The sequence below is a fragment of the Dryas octopetala genome, chromosome 9 (assembly GCF_963921425.1).
Source record: "Dryas octopetala chromosome 9, drDryOcto1.1, whole genome shotgun sequence".
In the NCBI taxonomy this organism is placed as follows: domain Eukaryota; kingdom Viridiplantae; phylum Streptophyta; class Magnoliopsida; order Rosales; family Rosaceae; genus Dryas; species Dryas octopetala.
The window spans coordinates 14,869,494-14,894,130 of NC_141374.1; the positions used below are offsets into that span (position 1 = coordinate 14,869,494).

At 38.7% G+C, this 24,637-nt stretch overlaps 5 protein-coding genes across 8 annotated transcripts; 2 read left to right on the plus strand and 3 right to left on the minus strand.

The window, feature by feature from the left end:
• The first annotated feature begins 688 nt into the window (after positions 1–688).
• Positions 689–7,828, plus strand: LOC147274596 (transcription factor GTE10-like). 2 transcript variants are annotated; one of them, XM_086227615.1, is made up of 10 exons: positions 689–2,903; positions 3,000–3,048; positions 3,177–3,335; positions 5,563–5,636; positions 5,927–5,996; positions 6,089–6,187; positions 6,270–6,385; positions 6,464–6,530; positions 6,648–6,778; positions 6,867–7,828. In XM_086227615.1, exons 1-10 carry the CDS (start codon positions 1,575–1,577, stop codon positions 7,167–7,169), a joined length of 2,397 nt encoding a protein of 798 aa, XP_086083741.1. In that variant the 5' UTR covers positions 689–1,574; the 3' UTR covers positions 7,170–7,828. The 2 variants fall into 2 exon arrangements, with proteins under 2 accessions (XP_086083741.1, XP_086083743.1); XM_086227617.1 differs by having other exon boundaries at positions 690–2,903; positions 3,000–3,042.
• A 581-nt stretch (positions 7,829–8,409) lies between these two features.
• LOC147274597 (3-oxoacyl-[acyl-carrier-protein] reductase 4-like) lies at positions 8,410–11,409 on the plus strand. Of its 2 annotated transcripts, none has more exons than XM_086227619.1 (11): positions 8,410–8,909; positions 9,001–9,152; positions 9,239–9,292; positions 9,459–9,539; positions 9,622–9,667; positions 9,761–9,855; positions 9,951–9,983; positions 10,064–10,198; positions 10,466–10,559; positions 10,961–11,043; positions 11,137–11,409. In XM_086227619.1, the coding sequence occupies exons 1-11, from the start codon at positions 8,744–8,746 to the stop codon at positions 11,167–11,169; spliced, it is 972 nt and encodes a 323-aa protein (XP_086083745.1). In that variant the 5' UTR covers positions 8,410–8,743; the 3' UTR covers positions 11,170–11,409. The 2 variants fall into 2 exon arrangements, with proteins under 2 accessions (XP_086083745.1, XP_086083746.1); XM_086227620.1 differs by having other exon boundaries at positions 8,411–8,909; positions 9,004–9,152.
• Positions 11,410–11,762: 353 nt separating this feature from the next.
• Positions 11,763–16,768, minus strand: PDE312 (Nucleic acid-binding, OB-fold-like protein). The gene is made up of 12 exons (XM_086227618.1): positions 15,957–16,768; positions 15,717–15,776; positions 15,596–15,625; positions 15,188–15,261; positions 14,802–14,883; positions 14,584–14,657; positions 14,386–14,452; positions 14,061–14,153; positions 13,746–13,922; positions 13,618–13,668; positions 12,676–12,827; positions 11,763–12,298 (listed from the first exon to the last, which is right to left on the minus strand). The coding sequence occupies exons 1-12, from the start codon at positions 16,719–16,721 to the stop codon at positions 11,866–11,868; spliced, it is 2,058 nt and encodes a 685-aa protein (XP_086083744.1). The 5' UTR covers positions 16,722–16,768; the 3' UTR covers positions 11,763–11,865.
• A 626-nt stretch (positions 16,769–17,394) lies between these two features.
• On the minus strand, positions 17,395–19,774 carry LOC147274599 (lysine histidine transporter 1-like). The gene is made up of 7 exons (XM_086228076.1): positions 19,707–19,774; positions 19,078–19,461; positions 18,346–18,739; positions 17,990–18,095; positions 17,755–17,846; positions 17,598–17,666; positions 17,395–17,493 (listed from the first exon to the last, which is right to left on the minus strand). Exons 1-7 carry the CDS (start codon positions 19,757–19,759, stop codon positions 17,395–17,397), a joined length of 1,197 nt encoding a protein of 398 aa, XP_086084202.1. The 5' UTR covers positions 19,760–19,774.
• Positions 19,775–20,804: 1,030 nt separating this feature from the next.
• LOC147274600 (uncharacterized) lies at positions 20,805–24,598 on the minus strand. 2 transcript variants are annotated; one of them, XM_086228074.1, is made up of 9 exons: positions 24,553–24,598; positions 23,827–24,332; positions 23,369–23,533; positions 23,008–23,106; positions 22,807–22,908; positions 22,567–22,686; positions 21,932–22,072; positions 21,479–21,799; positions 20,805–21,264 (listed from the first exon to the last, which is right to left on the minus strand). In XM_086228074.1, exons 2-9 carry the CDS (start codon positions 24,328–24,330, stop codon positions 20,971–20,973), a joined length of 1,746 nt encoding a protein of 581 aa, XP_086084200.1. In that variant the 5' UTR covers positions 24,331–24,332; positions 24,553–24,598; the 3' UTR covers positions 20,805–20,970. The 2 variants fall into 2 exon arrangements, with proteins under 2 accessions (XP_086084200.1, XP_086084201.1); XM_086228075.1 differs by lacking the exon at positions 24,553–24,598 and adding an exon at positions 24,430–24,518.
• Between the last annotated feature and the right edge of the window lie 39 nt (positions 24,599–24,637).

The following is a 24,637-nucleotide window of genomic DNA, read 5'->3' on the forward strand; positions in this document are numbered from 1 at the left end:
ATTTACTGTCAAGGGGCCTGAAAAGAATTGTGGGCTGAATGGCATGCGTGTAGCCCATCTTAGAGATCGATCCAAATGGAGTCCAACTCCAAGACGTACGCTACGGAAGTCATTAATCATTGCATTCACCGCAGTAATCTAGAAAAAGCTAAAAAAAAAGATATGCTGAGCTGGCAGGTCCAAATGTACCCCGTGTGAACGCAGTAGATCACTTACCACGTCATGTGGTGGTAAAAGTCAAATACAACACGTGGTTGACACCGTCAGTAACTAATGAATTCTCGGAAGCAGTTTTCTCAACGCTACGAGATAAAATAATACTCGCTCCCTAACACGGCCACGCTTTCGCGTAAGGCCGCGTGGACACGTAGTGCTAAGCCAAAGTGAGTGTTTACATTATCTATACGCGCGAGAGTGTGGTCGTCTTGGATTCTCAATAATTCGATTTTATAATGAGCTTCTGGACTCCAAGTTTAATTTAATCAACACGATCTAATCGGTAGCACTAAGCCGTCAGATCTGAATCTTGCGTGTGCTAATATGTTCGAATTAGAACCCTTAGATCCTTCAAGTCGCAGATGAACGGCTAAGATTCCCTTTATAGAGGCGGGCTTTGAGGCCTCGCGGGCCTATAAGTAGAGGCGTGAAGGGAAGCCCATAGTCATCATAGGCTTCTCGCTCTCTCTCTCTCTCTCTCTCTCTTCCCCTCTCTCTCTCTCTCTCTCTCTCTCTATTCGACGAAGCGAAAAGAGCTTCCTAGGGTTTCTGAGGCGCGTTTCAACGGCTCACAACGAGATCCAGGTTTTGAATTGGGTTCCTGCGAAGCAATGCTAGGGTTTTGCTTTTCTCTCTCAAGCGCATTGTCTTGGTCGTGTCGCGCGCGCCATTCAATTTTAGCTTGGGATTTTGGCCTATCCATCGCGATCTAGGGTTTTCAACTCGGGGGTTTATATATAGAGAGAGAGAGAGACCAAGTTTAGGTTTTGCTCGTGTAAGTTTTTGAATTCTTTTTCCTTCTTCGCATTTTTCTGGGCTGTCTAATTTGGACAAGCTTTCGATCTAGGTGGGTATTGAGAGATTGAACAATTCGAAAAGCTACTTTCTTTAGGGTTAGTGGTTGAATCCTGGTGTTTAGGGATTCACATTTCTTAGATTGAGTCGAGGAATTTGATCATTTCTTGTTCCTCTTTTAAATTATTATCAGAATTTTTTGTAGATGTGCATATTGGCGACTTAGACAACTGCGAATTTTGAGTTTGGGCATTGCTGGCGATAAATAAGGATTTTACTATACTGAAAATTTTGCACTTTAACGTATTCCTTGAACCCGAACGTTTGGAGAGTAAACAGGTGGTGGTGTTGAGCTAGGGATGAAGTATATATTTTAGATCATTTTGGAACAAAAGAGTAGCATATCAACAATTGGGTGATGCTGGACATATTGGGGTTTCGGGTTTTGTGAACTGGTTGGCGTAAATTTGTCCATTTCGTATTCTGGGTCTCATTAAAATTAACGTTAAGGGACTAATCCTAATTGCCACAGTTGATATGTGCAGTAAGTGGGAGTTTATCTTATGGCACCAACTCTTCCAATAGACTTCACTGGACAGAAAGAATCGACGAAGTGTTTTTTACAGATGATGGGAAAGTCGCGCAAGTACTCCAAAGGACATTTATCTGGTTTTGTTCCGGATTATAGGCATGCTGTCGAGACCATGGGTGAATCGGAGGGGTTTGGAAGCTCAGGACGGCTTGACACAGAAATGACAGCTTCAGAGGATTCATGTGCGCCTAAAAGGAAATGTATTAGTTTGAATGTGGATGGTTATGATAGTTTTGGGGTGCCTATGCAAGTGTTGCCGTTGTCACGAATGTCACGGTCGGAAATGAAGGATTTGGAATTGAGGCTGAAATTGGAACTCGAACAAGTCCGGGTCCTTCAGAAGAAAATTGCTACTATGGGTTCACATGCTGTTGTCTTATCGCCATCTAGTGATATCCGGAGTTGCAGTGATGGGAAAAAGAGACCTCCACTTGATAGTTATCATAGGTCGTCCGAGGCATCTGTTCCACAGGGTAAGAAACGAGCCCCTCCTGGGCGTAATGGTTCCCGCCCAAAAAGAAGCATGTCTGGGCCTGTCGAGTCGGTGAAGGCAGTGGCACCAGCAGCACCAGCAACCACTTCAAATTCTATGCTGATGAAACAGTGTGAGATGTTGCTAAACCGCTTGATGTCTCATCAGTTTGGTTGGGTTTTCAATACTCCTGTCGATGTGGTGAAGTTGAATATACCGGACTATTTTACTGTCATTAAGCATCCAATGGATTTGGGCACTGTGAAGAGCAAGATGTCTTCTGGCGGATATTCATGTCCCTTAGGTTTTGCTGCTGATGTGCGGCTTACTTTCTCAAATGCAATGACTTACAACCCACGTGGGAATGATGTACGCTTTATGGCTGAGACACTCAGTAAGTATTTTGAACAGAGATGGAAAGCCATAGAGAAGAAGCTTCCAGTAACGACTGATATGCAGCCTTTGCCTTCAAGAGTGGCTCATCATATGGAAACCGAAACTGCTGCACCTATGCCACCCTCAAAAAAGAAGAAAAGTACTCCAAATGACAGTAGTGTGAAGCCTGAAGCTCGTAAACAAATCATGACTGATGAGGAGAAGCATAAATTGAGCATGGAATTGGAGGCTTTGCTGGGTGAATTGCCTGAAAGTATTGTTGATTTCTTAAAAGAGCATAGTCTTAGTGAAGGGCAAACAAGTGAGGAGGAGATTGAGATTGACATTGATGCTCTCAGTGATGAGACCCTGTTCACTTTACAGAAGCTTTTAAATGACTATCTGCTGGAGAAACAGAAAAGGCAAGCGAAAGCGGAACCTTGTGAAATGGAGGTATGTTCATGTTTGCATGTGATATCTGTTCTGTATATTTTTTCAACTAAATGTTTGAATGGTTTTTTTATTGGCGTACTGCCTTTATTGCTGCAGATTCGTAATGAGTCTGGATTGAGCAACTCATCAATGCAACCATGTAAAGGTTTTTCTTTTGTTTTTTTTTTCCCTCAATAACTGCTCTGCAAATACTCCTTTATTCAACTGTTCAAAATGTGTTATGTAAGGAGATTATTTCTAACAACAGAAATCTCATTACATGCATGTACCCAGGCAATGACCCAGTTGATGAGGATGTGGATATTGTTGGTGGGAACGATGCTCCTATTTCAAGTTTCCCTCCAGTAGAAATAGAGAAAGACGTGGCTCACAGAAACAGTAAATCCAGTAGCTCAAGTGGCTCTAGTAGTGATTCAGGCTCTTCATCCAGTGGTTTGTGTTTCTGCATACTTTTCATATGTGTGGCTGTCTCAAATACAATTTTCGACATTTTAATTTTGGAGCTTGTAAGGATGAGACTTTTCATGCATTTTTGTTTTAGATCTGAAGTCATTTAAGAGACATAATGGGGAAAACATATTTTGTCCTTGACAAATAACTATATTACTAAATGCTCTCTCTCTCTCTCTCTCTCTATCATGAGTGTGAAGTGCAGTGTGTGAATAACATTGAAATTATGTTGTTACCCTGATCTCCCTTGACCGTCCACTAAGTTTTACATCCCCCTCCCCACAAAAGGAAGACAAAATTCTTTTCTCCTGCTTATACCTTGAATAGAATTTAGTAGAGGTAGGGTAGGAACCCCCACCCCGCAAAAGGACGAAAAGATTCTTTTCTCCTACTTAGAACTTTGAATAGAATTTAGTAGAGGTAGGGTGGGAACCTTGGGAACCCATTTTTGTTGGATGAGGTGGTTATTAATGTATTGAAACCTTCCTTGTATGGTGCCAGGCTGACTAGCTCTGATTGGGCCTCTTGTGTGTATTGGTTTTGGTGACTGTGGTTCTGTGTCAGGGTATTCTTCTTTTGGCTTTTTATGGGAGTGGTAGTGGTAGAATAAATTGCTTAGAAAATTTAGTGAAAGTACTGGCCAATGAATGTATGAGAAATTTGTAAAAGAGGGTTTTGATCATTTGTTAGGATGTTTGATGATTTTTCCATTCATGAGTGATATATTTTTGGCTGCTGATGCTTAGCTGGTGCATTATGGACCTAAGACACAATTCATATATTTCGTTGCAAAACTTTATCACCTTGAAAAAAACATGAGCAGGACATGGAAGAACTGGTAATTGAGCTTCTGGACAATGAATGGACATTGTTGGGTGGTGTGTCTTTTTGAGGAAAATAGATGGCATCTTGATATTTTCTTATGAAAAGGTGGCATTTTAATCATTCTGAACATATGTAGCAGTAAGTGTAATTTCAAAGCCACTTTTGTTATTTTGAAGTGAGTGTTAGTATTGAAATTTTTCCTTAACAAAACGTTCTCATTTTTGTCAATTAATCTTATAATGTGGACTTATTGTTTGGACAAAGTGTGGACCATTGAATTTAGAATACTGGTGTTATGTTTCTTTTTCCAATTGGTTGGAATGTTGGGAATTATTATTAGTCCTTGCTATAATATGAAGAAAATGCCAAATGGTAACACATTATATTGCTGATGAAGAAATAGGTGTATCCTACTTTGTTTGAGTGTACAGTTGACCTCGTTTAGTGACCTTAGTGGCCTTTGTGGATGTCACTCAACAATTTCTTTAAGCTGTAATACAGAAATACTGTTGGTACAAATGTATAAGAGAGCCGTTTAAAGAATTCATAAGATATGTCAAGTGAAATGTCTATGTTTGCCATATAAGAGTGCCAATACTGTAAATTTTGCAATATACACTATGTTAAAAGTTCTATAATGATTTTTTTTTTGGACTAGTTCTACAATGATTGTGAACATAAATTTCTTGCTTCATGGCATTTGATGGGGAGGATTTGTGGCAGGGTTTCTTATGAGTTTCTTCCATAAGTTTATTTCTTGGAATTCCGTGATATTACAAAAATGAAACATGCATAAATGTTTGTAGTTATCATACGAAGAGACTCTGATATGTGATTTCAATTTGATGTCTTCCCTGCATGCTATGGGGCCAGGCCACATGTTAACGTACTTATCACTTATTTGCATGAGGGTGGTTCATACACAGTCACATGGTTCGAACCTAATAAACACAATATATGAAGTCGCTTTCCAAGGTTAATGGTATTTCTAAAGTCTGACTCAATATATAATGTGTTATTGGTGATCTTTCCCTGCATGCCTTGGGGCCAGGCCACATGTAACATACTTATCACTCATTTGCATGAGGGTGCATACACAGTCACTAAAGGTTCAAACCTACTAAACACAAGATATGAAGTTGCTTTCCAAGGCTTTTGGCATTTTTAATGTCTGAATCAACATATAAGGTGTTATTGGTGATCTTCCTAGCTGGTTTGCTTTGACAAGGAGCAGGATAATACCTATTTGGTTCCATATTGAACTATAAGATGCGTGTGTTAGCATAATTGTGGTCATAAATGTTTTTGCTCTTTGTTCCTGAGAGAATCATCCCCATTCGAACAATTATGGTGTTTGTTTCTAATGTGACTTATTTCTTCACAGATTCCGACTCTGGCAGTTCTTCCGAAAGTGAATCAGATGCTGTAAAAGCTCCAGCTTCTTTTGGAGCAGGAAAGGTATGTAGTAATGTTTTGAAAAGTTAGATCAGGGATATTGTTTTTTGTTCGGGTTGGAATCTCTCTCTCTCTCTCTCTCTCTCTCTCTCTCTCTCTCATCCATACATTCATCTATCTATCTATCTGCAAGTGCAGACACATAAAAACGCTGAGCATTCAAACGCTCAGTGCATTTTTACGGGCCTGCACTGGAGAATTTTCATGTGTATATATCTCCCCTCACCCTTTATCCCCACTCTCCCTCTGTTTTATCAGTTGTGAAGACTTGTTCTTACATCTTCCCCTGGCAGGAAAAGTTGGGTTCTGGAGCAAATGGTGATCCAAAAAGGAGTGACCTTGTTGATTCAGAAGTTGGCAATCGTGAGTCGAGCATTTATGTTGATTGTGCTTCTTTATTGGAATGTTTAGTTCAGGCTAATTTATCCCTATAAAACTGCTGTCATATTGAGTAGATTCAGTAAATGAGGTGGCCCCAGTTGAGCAGGACAACCGGTCTAAACCATATGCTGTTGAGGAGGGTGGACGCCGAGAGGAGGGTGGAATCCGAGAGGGTAAGCATGAAAAATCATCAAGAAAAATTGTCTGCTCTTAATTTTGGGGCATCATCTTACAACTCATGCTGTAACATCTTAGGGGAGAGTGCTCCATCTGAGAGGCAAGTCTCCCCCGAAAAGCTTTACCGTGCAGCTTTATTGAGGAATCGATTTGCTGACACAATACTGAAAGCCCGAGAGAAGGCACTTGAAAAGGTAGGTTACCACTTATCACACTGTGCAACTTACCATGCATTTTAGATGTTGACAATTCTCATCTGATATTTTGTTCAGGGTGAAAAATTGGATCCCGAAAAACTGCGACTTGAGAGAGAGGAACTTGAAAGGCGTCAAAAAGAAGGTTTGGCTTTCTAAACTTTTAGTTATATGAGATGAGATGTGAGTTTTGTGTGCTAATAGTTAATGGTCATCAATTTCGTAGTTCTTTCGAATATTGAACTTTACTTTGTGTAATTAGAGAAAGCACGTTTACAAGCTGAGGCCAAAGCTGCAGAAGAGGCTCGAAAGAAAGCTGAAGCAGAAGCTGCAGCTGAAGTTAAAAGGCAGAGGGAATTAGAGAGAGAAGCTGCACGTCAGGCATTGCAAATGGTAAGGTGGATAGATGGTTATGTAGTGTAAGCATTCTACAACCTTCTCTTGATTGAACTGCAGCTGATAAAAATCTGGCTTCATGCAGATGGAAAAGACTGTCGATATTAATGAGAATAGTCAATTCATGGAAGATCTAGAAATGTTTAGGGCGGCTAATGATGAACATATACCAAATTTCATTGAGGAGACCAGCCCAGAGCATTCCCCAAATGAACTGGGTAGTTTCAAACTACAGGGAAGTTGTAATCCCTTGGAGCAACTTGGTTTATTCATGAAGACGGATGATGATATAGAGGAAGAAGAAATTGAACCTCCTCCGGCTGTTCCAGAACCTTCCCCGACTGTGCCAGAACCATCAAATGATGTTGAAGAAGGAGAAATTGATTGATTGGTCTGGTTTTTTCTTCATGTTCTTGTACCAATTGAGAAGCAAAAATGGAAAAAAAAGATGAGCTTGAGTGCACTGGTCAGTGTCTTGGGATCCTTTTATTGGCTTTGTGGAGCAGAATATAATCTCTTTCCTGATTGAACGTTGAGCTGTTAGCCTGAAAAAGAGAGAAAGGTGGAATAGCAGGAGAAGCTTTGTCAGCAACAATGAGTTATGGATTGGGTGTGGGGTTGTGTTCGTTGAAATGATTTTTTGATTTTGATTTGGGATATGGAGTTGGAATTTGGTACGTAAAGCCATTCAATCAATTTTGCCCATGGAGGATGTGCTGTGGGTTTTTGATGAAAAGAAAAAGAAGAGAGTATTAATCAGGAAAATCCAATTTTTGTCTGTAAAAAGAAAAGTTTATATAGAGTTATGTGTTAATTTTAGGCAGGTGGTCGGCTTAGAATTGTAAAAAATCAGTCCTCAGACTATTATGGCATTCTATCCATTTTTCTCAGGGAAACAAAGATGTCTTCCATTATTAGAGTTTTAGGGATAACTGGCAGGTTGGAAATTAGAGAAAGGATGGAGGTTTGGGGTTTTGCATTGTTTTTTCCCTTCTCTTCATGTGTTTTACATTTCACAGTGCAAATGAATTTCTCAACCTTTAAGCATTTCAATTCTTATCTTTTATAATTTCAAGTTAAAAGTTTTGTACTGGTAGGAATATACACTTTATGTTTAACTTTACACATAATGGGAAAGATAAATATATATAGGGTATATATACTGTCAGGCCTATTTAACTGCGAATGTTTTGCACCGTGTGAACATATTACTGAGTGCTCGGCCGTTGTAAAAAAATGCTATTGAGCGCCACTAAAAAACATGCTATCGAGCATTCAGTGGCGCGTTCACACACCGTTGTCGCGCACCTAAATAAAATTCTGTATACCATTACATAAAAGTTTTAACCTACAAAAGATTTCTTTTTTTCGTTTTTGGCCAAGGGACCTACAAAGGATTTAACTTGATGATTTAACCTACAAAGGATTTAACTTCTTGATTGATTGCACAATTCGCATATGAATTATCAACTTATTTTAATCTTAATTTATTATTTTTTAATTTTATTTTGGAAATAAGAAAACCTAAAGTATTTTGATATAGTAATTACACTAAAGAATGCTACATTCAATTCAAATTACCAAGTCAGTTAATTAGAACATTATGAATATTAGAGTGAAATTTATTTGGTTTGATATTGAACTTTTAAAATTGGAATCTAACAACAGAATCATGACCCAATCCAATTCCAAAGGCTGAATGTGAAGGGAGAATTGATTTGCAAATGAATTCCGTGTCGTTTGGAGTATGGTTCTTGTTGGAAACAGTAGGACTAGGAGGATGATTATATACTTAAACAAGAAACGACACGTCGTATGTGGTCGTCCTCTACAAATCATCCACTCGCATTACTCACTGAAACGCCAAGCCGCTGAGAGAGAAACTACTCTCACCTTCTTCAGGCGACTTTACTCGCCTCTCTCTCTTCTTCTTCTTTGGCCCCGGCCATTCTCAGATTCTCAATGGCAGCCACGATCGCTTTCAACACCGTCGGAGCTCCGGCGCGACTCTCCCTCCAATTCTCTCGCCCTCGGAGCCCCTATCCACTTCTTGGCGGGCTCCGACTTCGTCACATCGTCCCTACGCGATATTCGAGCTCCTTCACATCTTCCTCCCCCGGCTCTTCTGGTAAAAATGAATCACATTTTGATTTTACTGTGTATTGAAGCTTGTATTCGTCCAATTTGGTGTTGTTTAAAGGGAAATGGGATGAAAATAGCAGGCATCAGAGCTCAGGTGGCGGCGGTTAAGCAATCGAGCTCTGCTACAGCTCAGAATCGGAGCTTAGAGGCTCCGGTGGTTATCGTCACCGGAGCTTCTAGAGGAATCGGAAAGGCTGTTGCACTCGCTCTCGGAAAATCTGGTTGCAAGGTTTCTTATCATCATAATGATTATTGAGTCTATTCTGATTCAATCGCATTCTCTGACGAGCCTATACTGCAATTTCACTGTTACAGGTGCTCGTAAATTACGCAAAGTCATCTAAGGAAGCCGAACAAGTTTCTAAGGAGGTGACTTTTAATAATTGTGTTCATATTTTTTATGACTTTGAGTATATATTGACCACTTCATACTTGAAATGTTTGATTGAATGTTGCATTTTTAACATCTTTTCTGCTGGTCTTGAATTGGACACTTTATTGTGAAAACTTTAAACTTGCATGTCTTATTCTGTAGATTGAGGCATCTGGTGGCCAAGCTCTAACTTTCGGGGGTGATGTTTCGAAGGAAGAAGATGTAGCAGCAATGATTAAAACGGTGAGCAAATGCACTTTGTTTGTTTAACTGCTTTGTTTGTGGTTGAAATTCAGCAGAACATCATTTTATCAAACAATTACAGGTGGTTGATGCATGGGGAACAGTTGATGTCTTGGTCAATAATGCAGGTCAGCACCAAATTACTTGTTGTATCATGGCGTCTTGTCTTGTTAATTGTTATTCCTTTCTATTTCAACTGACTTATCTACAATCTTTTTCAGGAATAACACGGGATGGCTTATTGATGAGAATGAAAAAATCCCAATGGCAGGAGGTTATTGATTTGAACCTTACGGGTGTGTTTCTATGCACACAGGTGTGTATTTTGGGGAATTTGCTCATCTAGTTACTGTTGTTGTTCAAGCTTACAATTGTCTGATTTTTGAGCAAGGTTATTTGTGCCTTTTGCAGGCTGCAGCCAAAATTATGATGAAACAGAGAAAGGTAATCGCAGTTATCTCTTTTCTTTATCTTTTTCTATTTGTTTTTCAATGTATCCTCTTATTCTGTTCATCATATTGCAGGGAAGAATAATCAATATAGCATCTGTTGTTGGTCTTGTTGGCAATGTTGGACAAGCCAACTACAGTGCTGCAAAAGCTGGGGTAATTGGCTTTACAAAGAGTGTTGCAAAGGAATATTCAAGCAGGAACATTAATGTATGTATATGTGATACAAGTTCTTTTTCTTCTTCAATTTTTTTTTTTTTTGGGGGGGGGGGGGGTGTCTGCTAGGCAAGATTGTAGCGCCTTGAGTGTAGCTATGGCATAGAAACAAGTCCGTACCAGTAATACCACCACAGCAAACTTAGCAGTGGTTATGGGGTTCAAGTTTCAAGACATTAATTATGCAAGCAGACAGATTTTAAATTTCCAGTCTTACATGGTGGGCCTGAATCAACTAACTAAAGCTTTCCTTTTCAATAGGTCAATGCTGTTGCTCCTGGTTTTATTGCATCTGATATGACTGCCAAGCTTGGAGAAGACATAGAAAAGAAAATTCTGGGGTCCATCCCCTTAGGTGAGATCAGTCAGTTGACTATTAAGCATTACTATCAAGCCTATTGTAGTTGCTGTGCAGTATTATGAGAAATTAAATATTTTCATTAGTTAAATTAGAAATATAAATGTTATTGAGTCATAGGACTGGTTCTGTTTTCTGCATGGAAATAAAGTCCAATCTTTGTAGATTTGTACCATTTGTTCGGATTGTATTTCAGTATCAGCCGGCCATTTTCATTATGGGTTCAGCTCGGTTTTTCACTGATTGTACTTCTGTAGCAAGCTCCTTCAAGATGTTTGAAATTGGACTGATTCCCCTAATTCTTTTTCACTTGTTTACCTGAACTGAAATCCTTGAAATTTGAAGACTACATCACATATAAATTAGATCAAATACTTATCAATTTACAATTCTTTCAGGGCGATATGGTCAACCTGAAGAAGTAGCTGGACTGGTGGAATTCTTAGCTCTTAATCCTGCTGCCAGTTATATTACAGGACAGGTAAATGTTTGAAAATTAATATTTTTCCTTCTACAAATAGGAAAGTGGCACTCAGTCGTTGAGATATCAAGTTTTTCTACTGATCTGTTGCAGGTCTTGACCATTGATGGAGGAATGGTGATGTGAGAGGCTGAGTCCCACACCCCAACTAACTTCATCTTTCACAGAGTTTCAAATCTTCGGGCTTTTCTTTAAATTCCATTCTAGACAGCTTCTAGTTTCGACCAGTAACTGAATACAGAAGTAGAAAGATTACTCTTTTTTCTCTTTTTAAACAAGGGCTGTTAAAAATATTATCTCTAACAAGTTATGAACTGATTTAAGAGAAAAGAACTTAATAGATATTATTTGTATAGTGGTTTTCAACCAGATGATACATCAGCTCAGCCTGTGTATTTATCCTCACCCCTCTTCCATGGGGTTAGATATTCCATGTGTATTTGTACATCCACATGCTTGCATCCAACCACATCCACATGACATATAATTACTGAAGAATCCATCAATTTATCTAGAAGGAAAGAGGAAATATAGTAAAATTAGTAATTCATGACAAAATAAAATTTCTGTTATTTTGTTACATTTACTTTCACAATTTGGGTTATAAGGAATGGAAAGCATCTGGATGTTCGTCCAAAAAGACCCCATCCTAATTCCTCAAATGAAAGAGAAACTATATATGCTATATATATCTCCTAGTCCTAGCAACAAAAATGGGATTATGCCGTTCGCAATTTTGCTCCTCTCTTTTATATCAATTACTGTACAGATAAGATAACAATATAACATTGTTTCACTTGAGCCATGCACCACTTTCAGACCTTAATCCTCAAACATACCCTCATCCGAAATTCTAGGGGATTCAGTCCCATTGACATGAGGCTGGTTCGACAAATCTACGTTGGAGTCAGTTAAGAAGCTGAAATCAAAGTCATCGTCATCAGAATCTTCATCTTCATCTCCACTTGTATCTTCCTCTTCGATCACTCTTGGTTTTATTCCCTTAGCTTCTCTTTCCATCCGTTGTTTGATGCAATCATCATATGACATTTCGTACCAAACGTTACTCTTTCCCACAATCGCTTTGTTGTGAGCATCCGTCATCCGCTCTTGCTTGCTCTTCTCTGAGTTCTTTGGTTCTCCCCAGTAGTCATAGCGATATAGAGGGTTGTCGGGGTCATACTGATCCTTCCCAAAGTAACTGGCTTCCACATACCTTCCAGGCTCTTCAAGTGGTAGACCAAGAGCTTTACGGCTGTAGAAAAGAAAAAAGAATGATACAAGTTATTGGGTATAGCTTGAATGTGTGCATGCATGTCAAACCACATTGCAAGATTTCCAGTCTAATTGCATTGGTCCAGAATGTAAACCAAAATGACAACACCTTCAATCAAAAGTTCAAAGCCCATCTACTATTTATTGGGAGATTATACTGTGTTCCATGGCAGAACAGGGAATGGAATCCAATCACTGAATATATGTAAAAGAAGAAATATTAATTTACAAATACGAAGACTTTTCATAAGATGTTAGGTTATAAAGATTCTTTCTACAAGGATGTAAATATTAATAGACTGAACTGATTGTAAAACTTCTTATATAGAGTGAAAAACATAACACTGATGGCCGTACCAGCTAATGTCTCTGATCAAAGCTTCCCTTTCCTCCAATGATCGACGCCAATGTAAAAAGTCATACTCGTCCATTTCAACATTGCGTCTCATATTGGTAACTTTGTATTCCTCTCCTCTCTCTTCTGCTTCCCTTTTTAGCGTATTACGTAGCTGTACGTGAAAAAAAATTACTACAAATAAACAAAGGGAAATGCTAAATTTATTATGGTCAGAGCAAATACATGCACAGGAAGGTTGTACTTGTAGATCCGAGGCACTTAAATTGCTCTGGCTGGCCATAACCATTTTAACATCGGCCAACTAAATTATTAAACCAAAACCTCCACACATTTTTTTTTTAACCCATCAACAGTGATGAAACTAAAGGAGCTGCTTAGTAGCCAGGTTATTTCATGTTAAGTTGGATCAAATAATAGCATATAAGAAACAATATTCACAAAACATGTGTTTTAATAGATGGAAAATGGATAAGACACATAGTCACATAGGTATCAAAAAGAAAGAGAGAGACGAAGCAAGACTGTGCATGACAACAGGATGGATTAAGGCAGAGCTACATATTGCCAGCTTGTACAACCCATAATGTAAGGAAGACATGCTCTGATTCCTGACTATTAGACTTTGCAGGTTATAATTATTCATACCCTCAAGGAACATTTTGAAAAATTAAACATCAAATGAATAAGTCCAAAATTTGGCCTAGAACAATAAAGTGAAGTTATGTTTGACATAACCCACTAGCAGGGCAATGATTAATCAAAAAAGACACAACAGAGTGCGTTCTTCGCATGAACCACCAAAGTAAAAACTGGAAAAACAAAAAATTTTAAAAAACAAGACAAAAGAAAAATCTGAAACAGCGCTTAAGCATAAAGATCTAACAGGCAAGGGAACTTGTCTACTCAAGAATATAAGTCTAACAGGCAAGGGAACAACTGACCTCACGCTCAGCAAAGGCAGCCTCCAAGTCAAGTTCTTTAACACTTGTTTTCTGCAAACAAATATGAAAAACAGAAAGTAAACACCACAGCATAGAACACAATACAATGTCACACGAGAAGTACTCACCAGAATCACTTTTGGTAGTAAGGTTTTCTTATAATAGGCTTTTGTATATTCAACGCTGTTTTCTTCATTGAAGTCTTCAGTATCAGTTAACTCTGATAATTTTTTGTCTTTGTATTTTTCAGGATTAGCGTCCAAATCATTCAAAATCATCTGCTCAGCAACATGTATCTGCCACAACTGCATAACAGACAACAGTGCAAGTCCATTATCATAATGCAAACAGTGCAAGTCAAATAAAATTCAAGAATAAAAGAAACAGAGTATTTCCATGCACATAAACCAAAGATTATGAAATTTCAGATATCAAAGATTTACCTTCTCAACGTAAGCGTGATTTGACAATAAAGGTTCCTCTACTGGTTTGTCTTTTGGATCCTTCCTGGGAACAGGAGGCCTTCCACAATCACGCTGAAAAGTGAAACACACCAGACCAAAGCATAAGCATGTGCAGATATTAAATATTAAGAACTAAATGCTTCATAGAGAACTAAACTGTAATTACTTAAGGTAAGAAATTAAAGTTATAGCTGTCACTGAAATTACACTTGCCCAGCTGCAACCAAAAACTAATGATGGGCATAATAGGACCACCCGGGGGAAAGGTGAAAAAGTGAAACGCTAAAGAAGGAAAAGCACACACCCGTAATTCATCTGGATTAGTATCCTCATCACGATGAAATATTGGCGGAAAGTCAAATCTGTTAAAACTGGAAGCGTGGATGCAAATTTGAGATTCAGAAGCAAATAAAAGTAAACAGAATTTGACCCTAAGATTATACTAAAATTGAATTGAAGGGGTGGAGGATAGTTGTAAGTCTGTGAGTATGGGGAGACTTACATCAGGTGGTCTATATTAGGATAGACAAAACGCATTTCAATAGGAAATCGGAAGCGGTAAGGATCTCGCTTTGCCTGCAAAAGAAAAATTTAGTAAGAATAAACCCACAAGAAACATGAAATGCCCGATGAATAGTAAGTAGCAACCATGCCATGAGAAAAATAATACAAAGTCAATAAATAAAAGAATGAAAGAAAGAATTGAAGCACAGCACTCACCAGAATTTCAACAAGGACATGCATACCAACTTTTATGTGATGGCGGATCCAGTACCAATCATTATCCTTTATAGGGACCAACCTGACAGGCATCAATAAACATGAATCTAGCAGGATATTTTGCATTGAAAATACACATGTCAGTTCCAAAATCCTGTACACTTGAAAAACTTGATTTTTTGTTGTCACGACTCACTGCATATTAGCTTACTAATTGAAGTTGAACCTACCCACGATCACATGTATCATATTGCACTATTACAAATCAGTCAATTTGTCCCCTTCAGAAATGAAGATAAGAATTCCAGCAATGAACAAAACACTGACAGTTACTAAACCTTCGGTAACACTAAAGAAATAATACAAGCATAGGGAATGATAATTACCCATCATATACACCTCCAATGTCCACAAATGCTCCTTGATACAGATGTAAAGCTGTCACTTTCCCTTCACAAATCTGAATTAGACATTTTCCATCGTAACATCAACCACTATATTGCTTGCTACCAAAGACGCATCATTTACAGTTTTTTCTTTCACTAATTCGGGACAAATGGATCTGATATTGGTCATGGTCCACTCAAATCATCTAAGAATCATGGACAACTTAACAACGGCATGCCCACTAAATCAGTTTATTATACAGCATAGCATGTTCCTCTCAAATGAACATAAACTATGCTGCGACTCTGTGAGGATGACAATCTCAGCATTCTTTGGGTGAGATTTAAAAGCTCATTTCCAGAAGCACAACAACAAACAAGGTATAAAAAATAAGCATAAGAACTTACTTGTCCAGGATAATAAAATGGAAGTTCGTACTGCATAGAAAAATGGAGACCAAAGTCAACATATTTGGGTAATTTAAATAAAAAAAATGAGGAAAGAACAAAAAATCACAATCCATCATACCATGCCCTCTTCGTAGTCCTTGCCTCTCTTCCTCCTACCCGGATGGTAATCTTGGTCATACTGTATGTCCAAATTCAACCCATTAAAGAAAACATTGAATTTAATGAACTAATTCCAATCCAATTATGACCCTTTTACCCAAATTTCCAATCTTTAGAGTCAAATTTGCTTGACACTATAACTTGAAAAGTTAACAATACCCATAAACGCAATGAGAGAAAAGCTTCAATCTTTGCACACCTTATACGATTCCTCTTCCAAAAGATCCTTATTCGCGGTGACCCACTCCTTATACTGCTTCAAGAATACCTTATACCTATCCAAACACATATTATCAGTCTCAGTCCTCGCTTCTCTCTCCATCTCCTCCAATCCAACTCTCACTGCCTGCAACTTATGAGCTCCTCTTATATACTCCAGCTCCTCCTTATCAACCTCCCACCCCCTCGGCGGCCAATCCCTCGGCGGCACGTGTCTCACCACCAACGGCCCAGCCCAAACCGTCTTCAACGGCTCCGGAATCTCCCCTTTAATCTCGAACTGTTTACGATAGTAGTCGTCTTCTGTCAGACCCATTTCCTCCATCTTCTTCTTGCGGTAACTGGGTCGGAGCATCTTGAAGGCTTCGATGGCCTCCGGGGATTGGAGAGCGACCTCCTCGCCCTCGTTCAAGCTTTTACGCGCGAAATCGGCCTCGGGAGAGAGGACCTCTTCCCAGGGGGCCCACCCGCGCTCGACCCAGTTGCGCTTTCGGGCTTCGTCTTCGGTTTCTTTGTCTTTCGGGCCGAAGTTCTCGAGGAAAGTCTCGTCGACGGGAAACTCGTCGGAGCTGAAGGCCTTGTTGGGTTTGAAGAAGGAGTTGTTGTTGGGAGGGGATTGGGTTTGGGAGAAGAGGGGACGCCATTGGAGATGGTGGTGCTGGTGCTGCTTGTAATGGGGTTTGGAGTGAGGGTTTAGGGTTTTAGGGAAGGTGAAGAATTGATGAGGGGTTTGGAGGACTTGCATTGCATTACTGTGAGTCTGTGAGAGTGAGAGTGAGTGAGAGTTGAAGCTCAAAGTGAAAGTGTGCTCTTTTGAATTTAGTGAGTGGATAAAGTAGTTTCTTTTTTATTTTTATTTAAAAATAATAATTGCTGTGGGTTTCTATCTGCTGATTCGCTGACATATAAAACTTCTATGTATCTCTCAGCTTTGTGTTGGATTTGGGATCCCTTCATCATTAATTCATGCAGGCATTTATAATTCATCATGTAATCTAATTACATAACAATGTTTAATTTATTAGGTAAATAAGGTTTGAAGTGAAACTTTTTTTTGACAAAAAGGTTTAAAGTGAAACTAATTTTGAACAAATAAGACACTAATTATGCATTGCATGCATATCAGTTGGTCTATGTAAAATTTTCCCATTAATGATCACCATAATTTTTTTTTTTCCCATTAATAGTAAGAGAAGTCTTGGATTGAATTGCTCTGCCATATCCAGCAAACAAGCTATGAAGACATGCTGAATAAACAAAGTAGGTCCTATTATTAAAGAGAAGTAAAAAAGAAAATAATTAACCAAAAATTAATGGATAGTCATGGCTATAGCCTATATACGATCACATTAGCAATAAGCACTACAATTTGTTATTGTTAGGTCAATATGGAAGTTCTCAATCTCCAATTGCAACTGTCAAGAGTAGAATTTGAAGTCCCTGGCTTGAAGTATGATATTCCTCAATGCACCAATAGGAGCCAAAACCATCAATGTCACTCCAACTATGATGCAGATCTAACATTGCAAGAAACAAGCCTCAAATTAGTAGTTTCAAAAATGAAAGAAAAATACATATTATTTAATGTACTTCAACTTCAATTTCTTGCAATCTTACTTACCCAATTAGTGAACCAAGATATGCCAAACTTCTTGGGTTTGTATATGATAAGCCATATGATGCAAGGGAGCTGCAATATGATTAAAAAAAAAAAAAATCAGTCGTTCTACTTGATTGGCATTGCAGGATGTGTTGCAATATGAGAAACTATTGCTTACATAGTATGATGTGGGAGCAAAAGCAAATCCTCCAAAGAAACTGAGAAGCCCACCAAAGAAAGGGAATGTAATTGCAACGAACATGGTGAATGCTGCATCCGAGTTATCATATACGTGTCAATATTAAATGAATAAAGCTATTTATACCATATATACCGACTACATTGATGAACATTTCTTGAGTGCAATGTGTAAAGTTAACGTGAATAAGTAGAGATGAGAAAATGCTAATTACCAACATATGCATTTCGCGTTATGAAGCGAAGCAACCTGGATGGGTTGAAGTTCATCTTTTTCACTAGAAATGCTTCTATCATGTCAAGCACTGGCATTGCAAAAACCTACATAGCCCAAACTAGTTATACATAGGAAAGAAGAGAAGATTTAAAGAGTACTATTGTTTCATCTTTTATGTCGTCTTTTTAAAAGAGGTGTAACCCACGTATGTAAGTCCAACTTCCATTAAAGAGATGGTACATAAAATAGTCAGTTGAGATGATCCAAATAGTTTTATTCAAATTAACGATTATCTCATCAAATTTAATTTTATGCAGATCATGATCATAATAATGAAGTAGCAAAGTAGTGTACCTGATAGCTTCCAATGACATGAATAACAACAAAGGCATTAGCAACAACTATAAGCCAACGAGGCCTCTGCAATGATATGAGAATGTTATCCTCCACACTGTTTCCAAAAACCCAATAACCAATGAGAGCAACTGGGAAATAGCACAAGGCCACCACAATATAAGCAACCATCACCCCCTTCCACATTGGTTTGGTGGAGGGCTTTTCAGGTGTGGAAGGAATTGTTGCTTGAATCTCCAAAACCACATTGTGCCCAGCAAAAGCAAAAGCTACATCCCCCAAAGCACTGAAGAAGTTGAACACATTTCCTGTAGAGGTTGAAGCCCTGGGGCAATACTGCACATTTGGCTCAACCCCTTTGTGCAGAGAAGCCACCCAAGCAATAGTAGAGTAGCTGTGGAACAAGTTACAATTGATTAAAACAAGCTTGACCAACTTAAACAAGCTTTTGTAAATATTGCATACTCCTACACTCTTTAAACAAGCTCTGCTTGATCAATCTTAAGGCATGTTTGGGAGTGACTTTATCAAAACACAAACACTCCCAAAAGACTTAGGCGAATATGCAAGAAGCAATTTGGTTTAAATAAATAAAATACAAGTGAACAAGCCCTTAATGAAATTAATGTTCACTTTAAATATAAAACTATAGCACATTAAGAAAAACAAAAGCAAAAAACACAAGCAGTGGTATATCTCTTATTAAGAAAAACAAAATTAGGAAATACATACCTCAAGGACATGACAGCAGCAGCAAGAGACATACCAGCTATGGAATTGAAGCTAGGGAGGTGAGAGAGAACAAAGTGAACAGAGGCAAAGATCATGATGAAGTAGGTGGTTTTGATAGGCTTGCAATCTGGGCACACAGTATCATGGATCTTCTTCAGAGAGTTGCCACCTGTAATCATATACACTATGTCCACCCCACAATCAACCATTAGTTGTTGGGGCACCACAATCCAAAGCCCAAGCTTTTCGCCAAAGGCATGCTGACCCAACTCATGGTACCTATCAAACCTCTTCCCAGGCACCAGCTCATGCATCTCTACCATCTGCCATAGTGTGTATAGGGTAATAATCCATGACAGAGTTATTACAGCTACTCCAGGGCCCCTAATACACCAAACCCATATTCAGTAAACGGCTCCAAACTATGATATATAATTGTGTCTGTATATAATGCATATATCATGTTAATTAAAACTATTATATAGAGGCTCTTTCTATTGAACCAAAGAGCTCGATTTTTATATTATAAAAACTGATTTCGAAAATTCATATTTAAAAAAAAAAAATCAGAGTTTTTGAATTGAATACCAAATATAGAGTGAAATTATATTACAAGTAAGGCTAATTACCATCCAAGTTGAGACATGGCATAGGGGAGACCGAGCACACCAGCACCAACCATGGCAGTGACATTGTGGAAAGCAGAATACCACCAGTTTGCATTCCTGGATTTTGTGATGGGAAGCCAGTCATTCAGATCTTTTATCTTCTGCTGTTCACTACTTTCTTCACCCTCCATCTTCATCTTTCTTTCGGTTCACAACTCTCAAAAGCTCAGTGTCAGTCCTCAGTAATCAGCAAATTAAGCATAACAGATTATGATCCTTTTTCGGATATAAGTCGTTAAATAGTTGGATAAGTAGAGTAGAGTGGTATTATTGAACTACAATTCGATATTATATAGGTTTGTCCATCTAATAAATCAAAGAGTTTATCTAGTAGATTGAATCAATTTTAGCCATCTGATTCATCAAATATTTCGGAAAGTTCTGACTTTTCCCATTTGATTTTTAGAGTAAGATATATACATACTATAACTCTTCATCAGAATCAGTTAGATTTTTTGTACACTTGGAAGTTTGAAACCCATGAAAATCTCATGGACTCATTGTACAACCGAAATTCCCTTCTAAAACCTCTATCCTTATGATCTAGGGACTGCTGTAAAGTGCGTGTACTATAATATTCTTTAAATTTTGTACCTAATCTTTTTTTTTTTTTTTTGCATAACCAAAATGTTAGGTAAAAACCTCCCCATCATTCTAATCCAAGGAAATAAAAAGGGAGCCAAATGGATCAAGTCATAGAATAGGGGAAACGGAAACGAAACTGTTTTAGAGGATGGGATGCATGAGTTCAATGTTTGTTGCAAGTGTGCCTCTCACTGATAGTCATGAATCCGAGAATCCGAACGTCAGCCACGCGCCAGCGACTGTGAACCATTGATTTATGTAAAACCTATAATGGGACCCACATACATCAATTAAGGGCTCCTTAAGCATCCAGAGCTGAAAATTTGGGAATTTTAAGTCCAGATTGACATGGGATCAATCAGGGTCCTTACGGAAAATGGAACAATAAAAGACTGTACGAAAAAAACTGTCACATCGTATTGGTTAACATGGTAGCACTCTTACAGCAGAAGCACACAACAAACCTGAACGAAGTTGGAAAAGGAATAGGAAAATACATTAGCTGTGGTATGAGCTTCTCTGAGATATTAGTCAATACCTACCTACAAAGCTAAATAAAACAAAATGAAGAACCTATACAAAGTGATCACTTTTGTTTACAATGGAGTGAAAAACAACCTAAAAAAAAAACAAATTCTGGCTACATAAACATTCGATCACATAGCAGGAGACCACCAGAACTAATTCTCTGCCGTTGCCTCAATGTTTCAAAGAGAAAATCTTCATTATCTTTAAGCTTGAGATACTTGTCCATGTCAACGCGCTGCAAATCTTTTGACCCGCCCAAGTATGATTGGCACTGGTAACTATCAGATTCTTTAAGTTTACTTCCTGCATCGTCCATGATATTAATTGACAGAGCATCCATTATTCCAGGGCTCCAACTGCCGCGGCTGCTAGCAGATTGATTACGATCTTGTGCACTGGTCAATCCCTGTGAGAGAATTTTAAGAAAATTAATTATGAGGATGAGATCCAGAAAAGAAAAAAAAAAAAAAGGAATGACGATGCCAATTGTAAGGTTATGAATGTTGCTAAGCCCTGCTATATAGATCAAAACAGGTTGAACGGATGAGAATTGCACGTCAACTCTGTCCATATGCTAGACTGTATAATAGGAACAAGCATGGAGAACTCCCGTATATTACCCGAACAATATCCCAGGAATTAGTTTTTGGGGTCACTGGCGGCTCAGTCTTATTCTTGCATCCTATAGGAGTAGCATCATTACTAGTCTCCCACTGCAACCAAGGCAGTGCAACCTCCATTTCAACAGGAAGAGGAGTAGACACAGCTGGACCCTGAAAAATTTCGGACTTTGTTATTCCTCCTATACTCGAACTTGTATCACTCCTTTCTCCATCAAGTGATGATATATCTGTGTCTTCAACATTTGAAATGAAGTCCTCAATATATCTCTCTGCCTCCTCAGTCAGTCGCTTAGACATTCTACCTTTGTCATTACTCCTCTGCAAAGTGAAATACACATACATTAATTACAAAGTCACAGAAATTTCTTAACAATTCCTCAGAAAGATAAAAATACAAAGATAAACAAGTAAAATTCAAATTCTGTAGAGTGTATCAGATAGAATGGGTACCCTTCTAGTTCGTAACGGTTTGTCTGCACGAGCAATGTTCTTTGGTTCAGGAAGCAATTCTTTTACAATCTTAGAGAGCTCCCTACTATGTTGCTCCTCCAGTACTATTTCAGCTAATAAATCTTGTTTACGTTTTTCTGACTGTCAATAAAAAAAAAAAAAAAGTTGATCCATCAAGAGCCAAACTTCTTTAAAATGGCATATCCAAATGCATAGTGGGTTGCTTTGAACATTCCCAACTAACTCCATAAAAATAGACATGCCAATCTCAGTTTACCAACTTCAATGAAATAGACAACAACTAATCTGCCCTCAATATCCATACATCAAAAGCTATATCTCTTGACTCAACTAAACTGAGCCTATATAAGCCCCTCCTCCCCCCTCATTCCCAAAATTTTAATTAAAAAACATTTTAAGAGTTCTTCATGAACAGCCTCCTAAAAGCCTAGTTGAGGCTGACTGGTGGACAATCCACAGGCTAGCAATATGTAAGAAAAACACTCAAAATGTCCTAAATCAGCTATTATAGGAATGAAAGAGATTTCACATGATGCACGGTGTTCTGCACAAGTGCAAAAACATCTTCAAAAATCAGAAATTATTACAGGAGAAATATAGAGTAAAAATGGTACCTGTTCCAATTTGGCAGAGTAATTCTTCTTGATCGAAGAAACAGCCTGAAGTACATCTGAACTGTTTGACTGCAAGCGATCACCAGTTGCAGAAACAGTGGATTTTGTTTTCCCCTTTTCCTGAACAAGTTAAAAGGAACCAAGTTTAGGAAGCCAAAGAAAGAAGCAGCAAATTCTACAAGCAAAAGACAGAGAATATAATTATTGGCAAAAATCTCTAAGGAACACTATGATACAGACTAGTTCAAGTTCTGTCTTGATCTCTTCCACAGCATGTCTAAGTTCTTTCCGCATTGCTTCATAAAATCCACTTTTCATATCATTACCAGTGGGGTGCTCTGCCTAAAGGGTAACAAGAAAACAAAAAAGAAATGAGTAAGATAAAAGATCTAAACTGAGGTGGTTCTCATAAACATAAGATGCTCTACACATCAAGTAAACCTTCTTCTCTGCATAAACAGTTCGTATAGTCTTCTCAACCCCATTTTCATACGTGTAAGCATCCATCCCTTCATCATCAGTCAGGATCGAAGACTGGCTCTGAAAGACCCAAAGAAATCATCTCAAAACATAGTTCACTTCGCCGAACAGTTCTGATGGAAAAACTTTAAATGACACGAAAGGCAATATCAAAATTCAAAAGTTAAGTAAGGTATTCAAATTTTGAGGGTCTAATCCAACCACCAAAGTGGTCTGTCTGGGAGATTCTTTTGTACCAAATTTCAACTCAGTATTACCCATATAAACAATAATAGGCAAAAAATCTAACAACATAGTCCACAACAAATGGTGAAAGGCTTACAGAGTAACCATCATGGACCTTCAAATCTTTCTGGCTGAGAGATCTTCTCAGTCCTTGTCTATAATTTGAATCTGTTGACTTACAGGACAAGGGGGTCTGGTTGTTTCCACCACCGAAGCCCTTCGACTTAGCAGTACTACGATTCTGAGTATGATCAAGATCACTCTGTCATTCAAAAGATAAAGAAAGCCACAAATAAATAAGTTGGATAAATTATCCAAGCCGATATAGCTTAACAAGAAACGTTCAATTTTACAGTCCAGGATTAAACAGATTATATCAATGTCATCAATCAAATAACAGCAAAAGAACAAATTAACTAGTTTAAATTCAAATTTGCAATAGTATCTAACTAAGCGCACAATGCAATAGTAATGTAAGTACTTTTTTTAATGAGAACTAAATCAAATAAATCAAAATTCAAAAGGCAACGAAAGGAGAAAGACACAATAGCTCACCTCGGAATCGCTCATCTGATAACGAGCAACTGAAACTGATCGCCTTGGTCTCGAATTTCCCTTGCTTTCCGAAACTACCCTTCCCCCACCAGAATTATTACAAGCACTGCCCCTGGCATCACCTCCACCACCTACTCTCGAGCCGTGCCTCGACACCGACCTCCCTCGCCTCTGCGACGCACCGGCAGGGGTAGTTTCGGAACTCTTCAAAGCCGCCGAGCGGCCTCCGTCGCCGCCGGAGTCAAAGAGATCGATGGCGAGGTCGTCGAGGCTGATCTCCGGGAAGCCAGAGCCTCTCACCGTGTTCACGAACCTTCCTCTGGGAGCTGGATTGCAGTCGAATTCATCGGCCGGCGGCTCCGACAGGCGCCGAGAGAAGCAGCTCAGGCTCCGGGAGCGCCGGTGAGACGGAGTCCGATTAGACGACGCGGAGTCGTCAGCCGGAGCCGTGGATGATCCGATTGGAGTCCGCTTGGTGGTTGATTTGAACGCCGCGGTCGCCATTTCTGATAGAAAATGAACAAAACAAAGATGTGCAAATATATATTATATATAAAATAATAAATATTCAAATAGATAGATAGATTGATAATTGATTTATACACGGAAGGTGAAGACTAGGTTTTCAATGGTAGAAATTTGAACATTTTCGTAGAAAATGACGGAGTTAGATATAGAGAGAGAAGATTGTAGAGAGAGAGAGAGAGAGGGAGGGAGGGAGCTCACGAGGAGTAGCTGAGAAAGTGATGTGAGAGAGTGAGAGGGAGAGAGGTTTAAAGAGGGTGGAGGGGAAGATTGGCGGATAGAACGA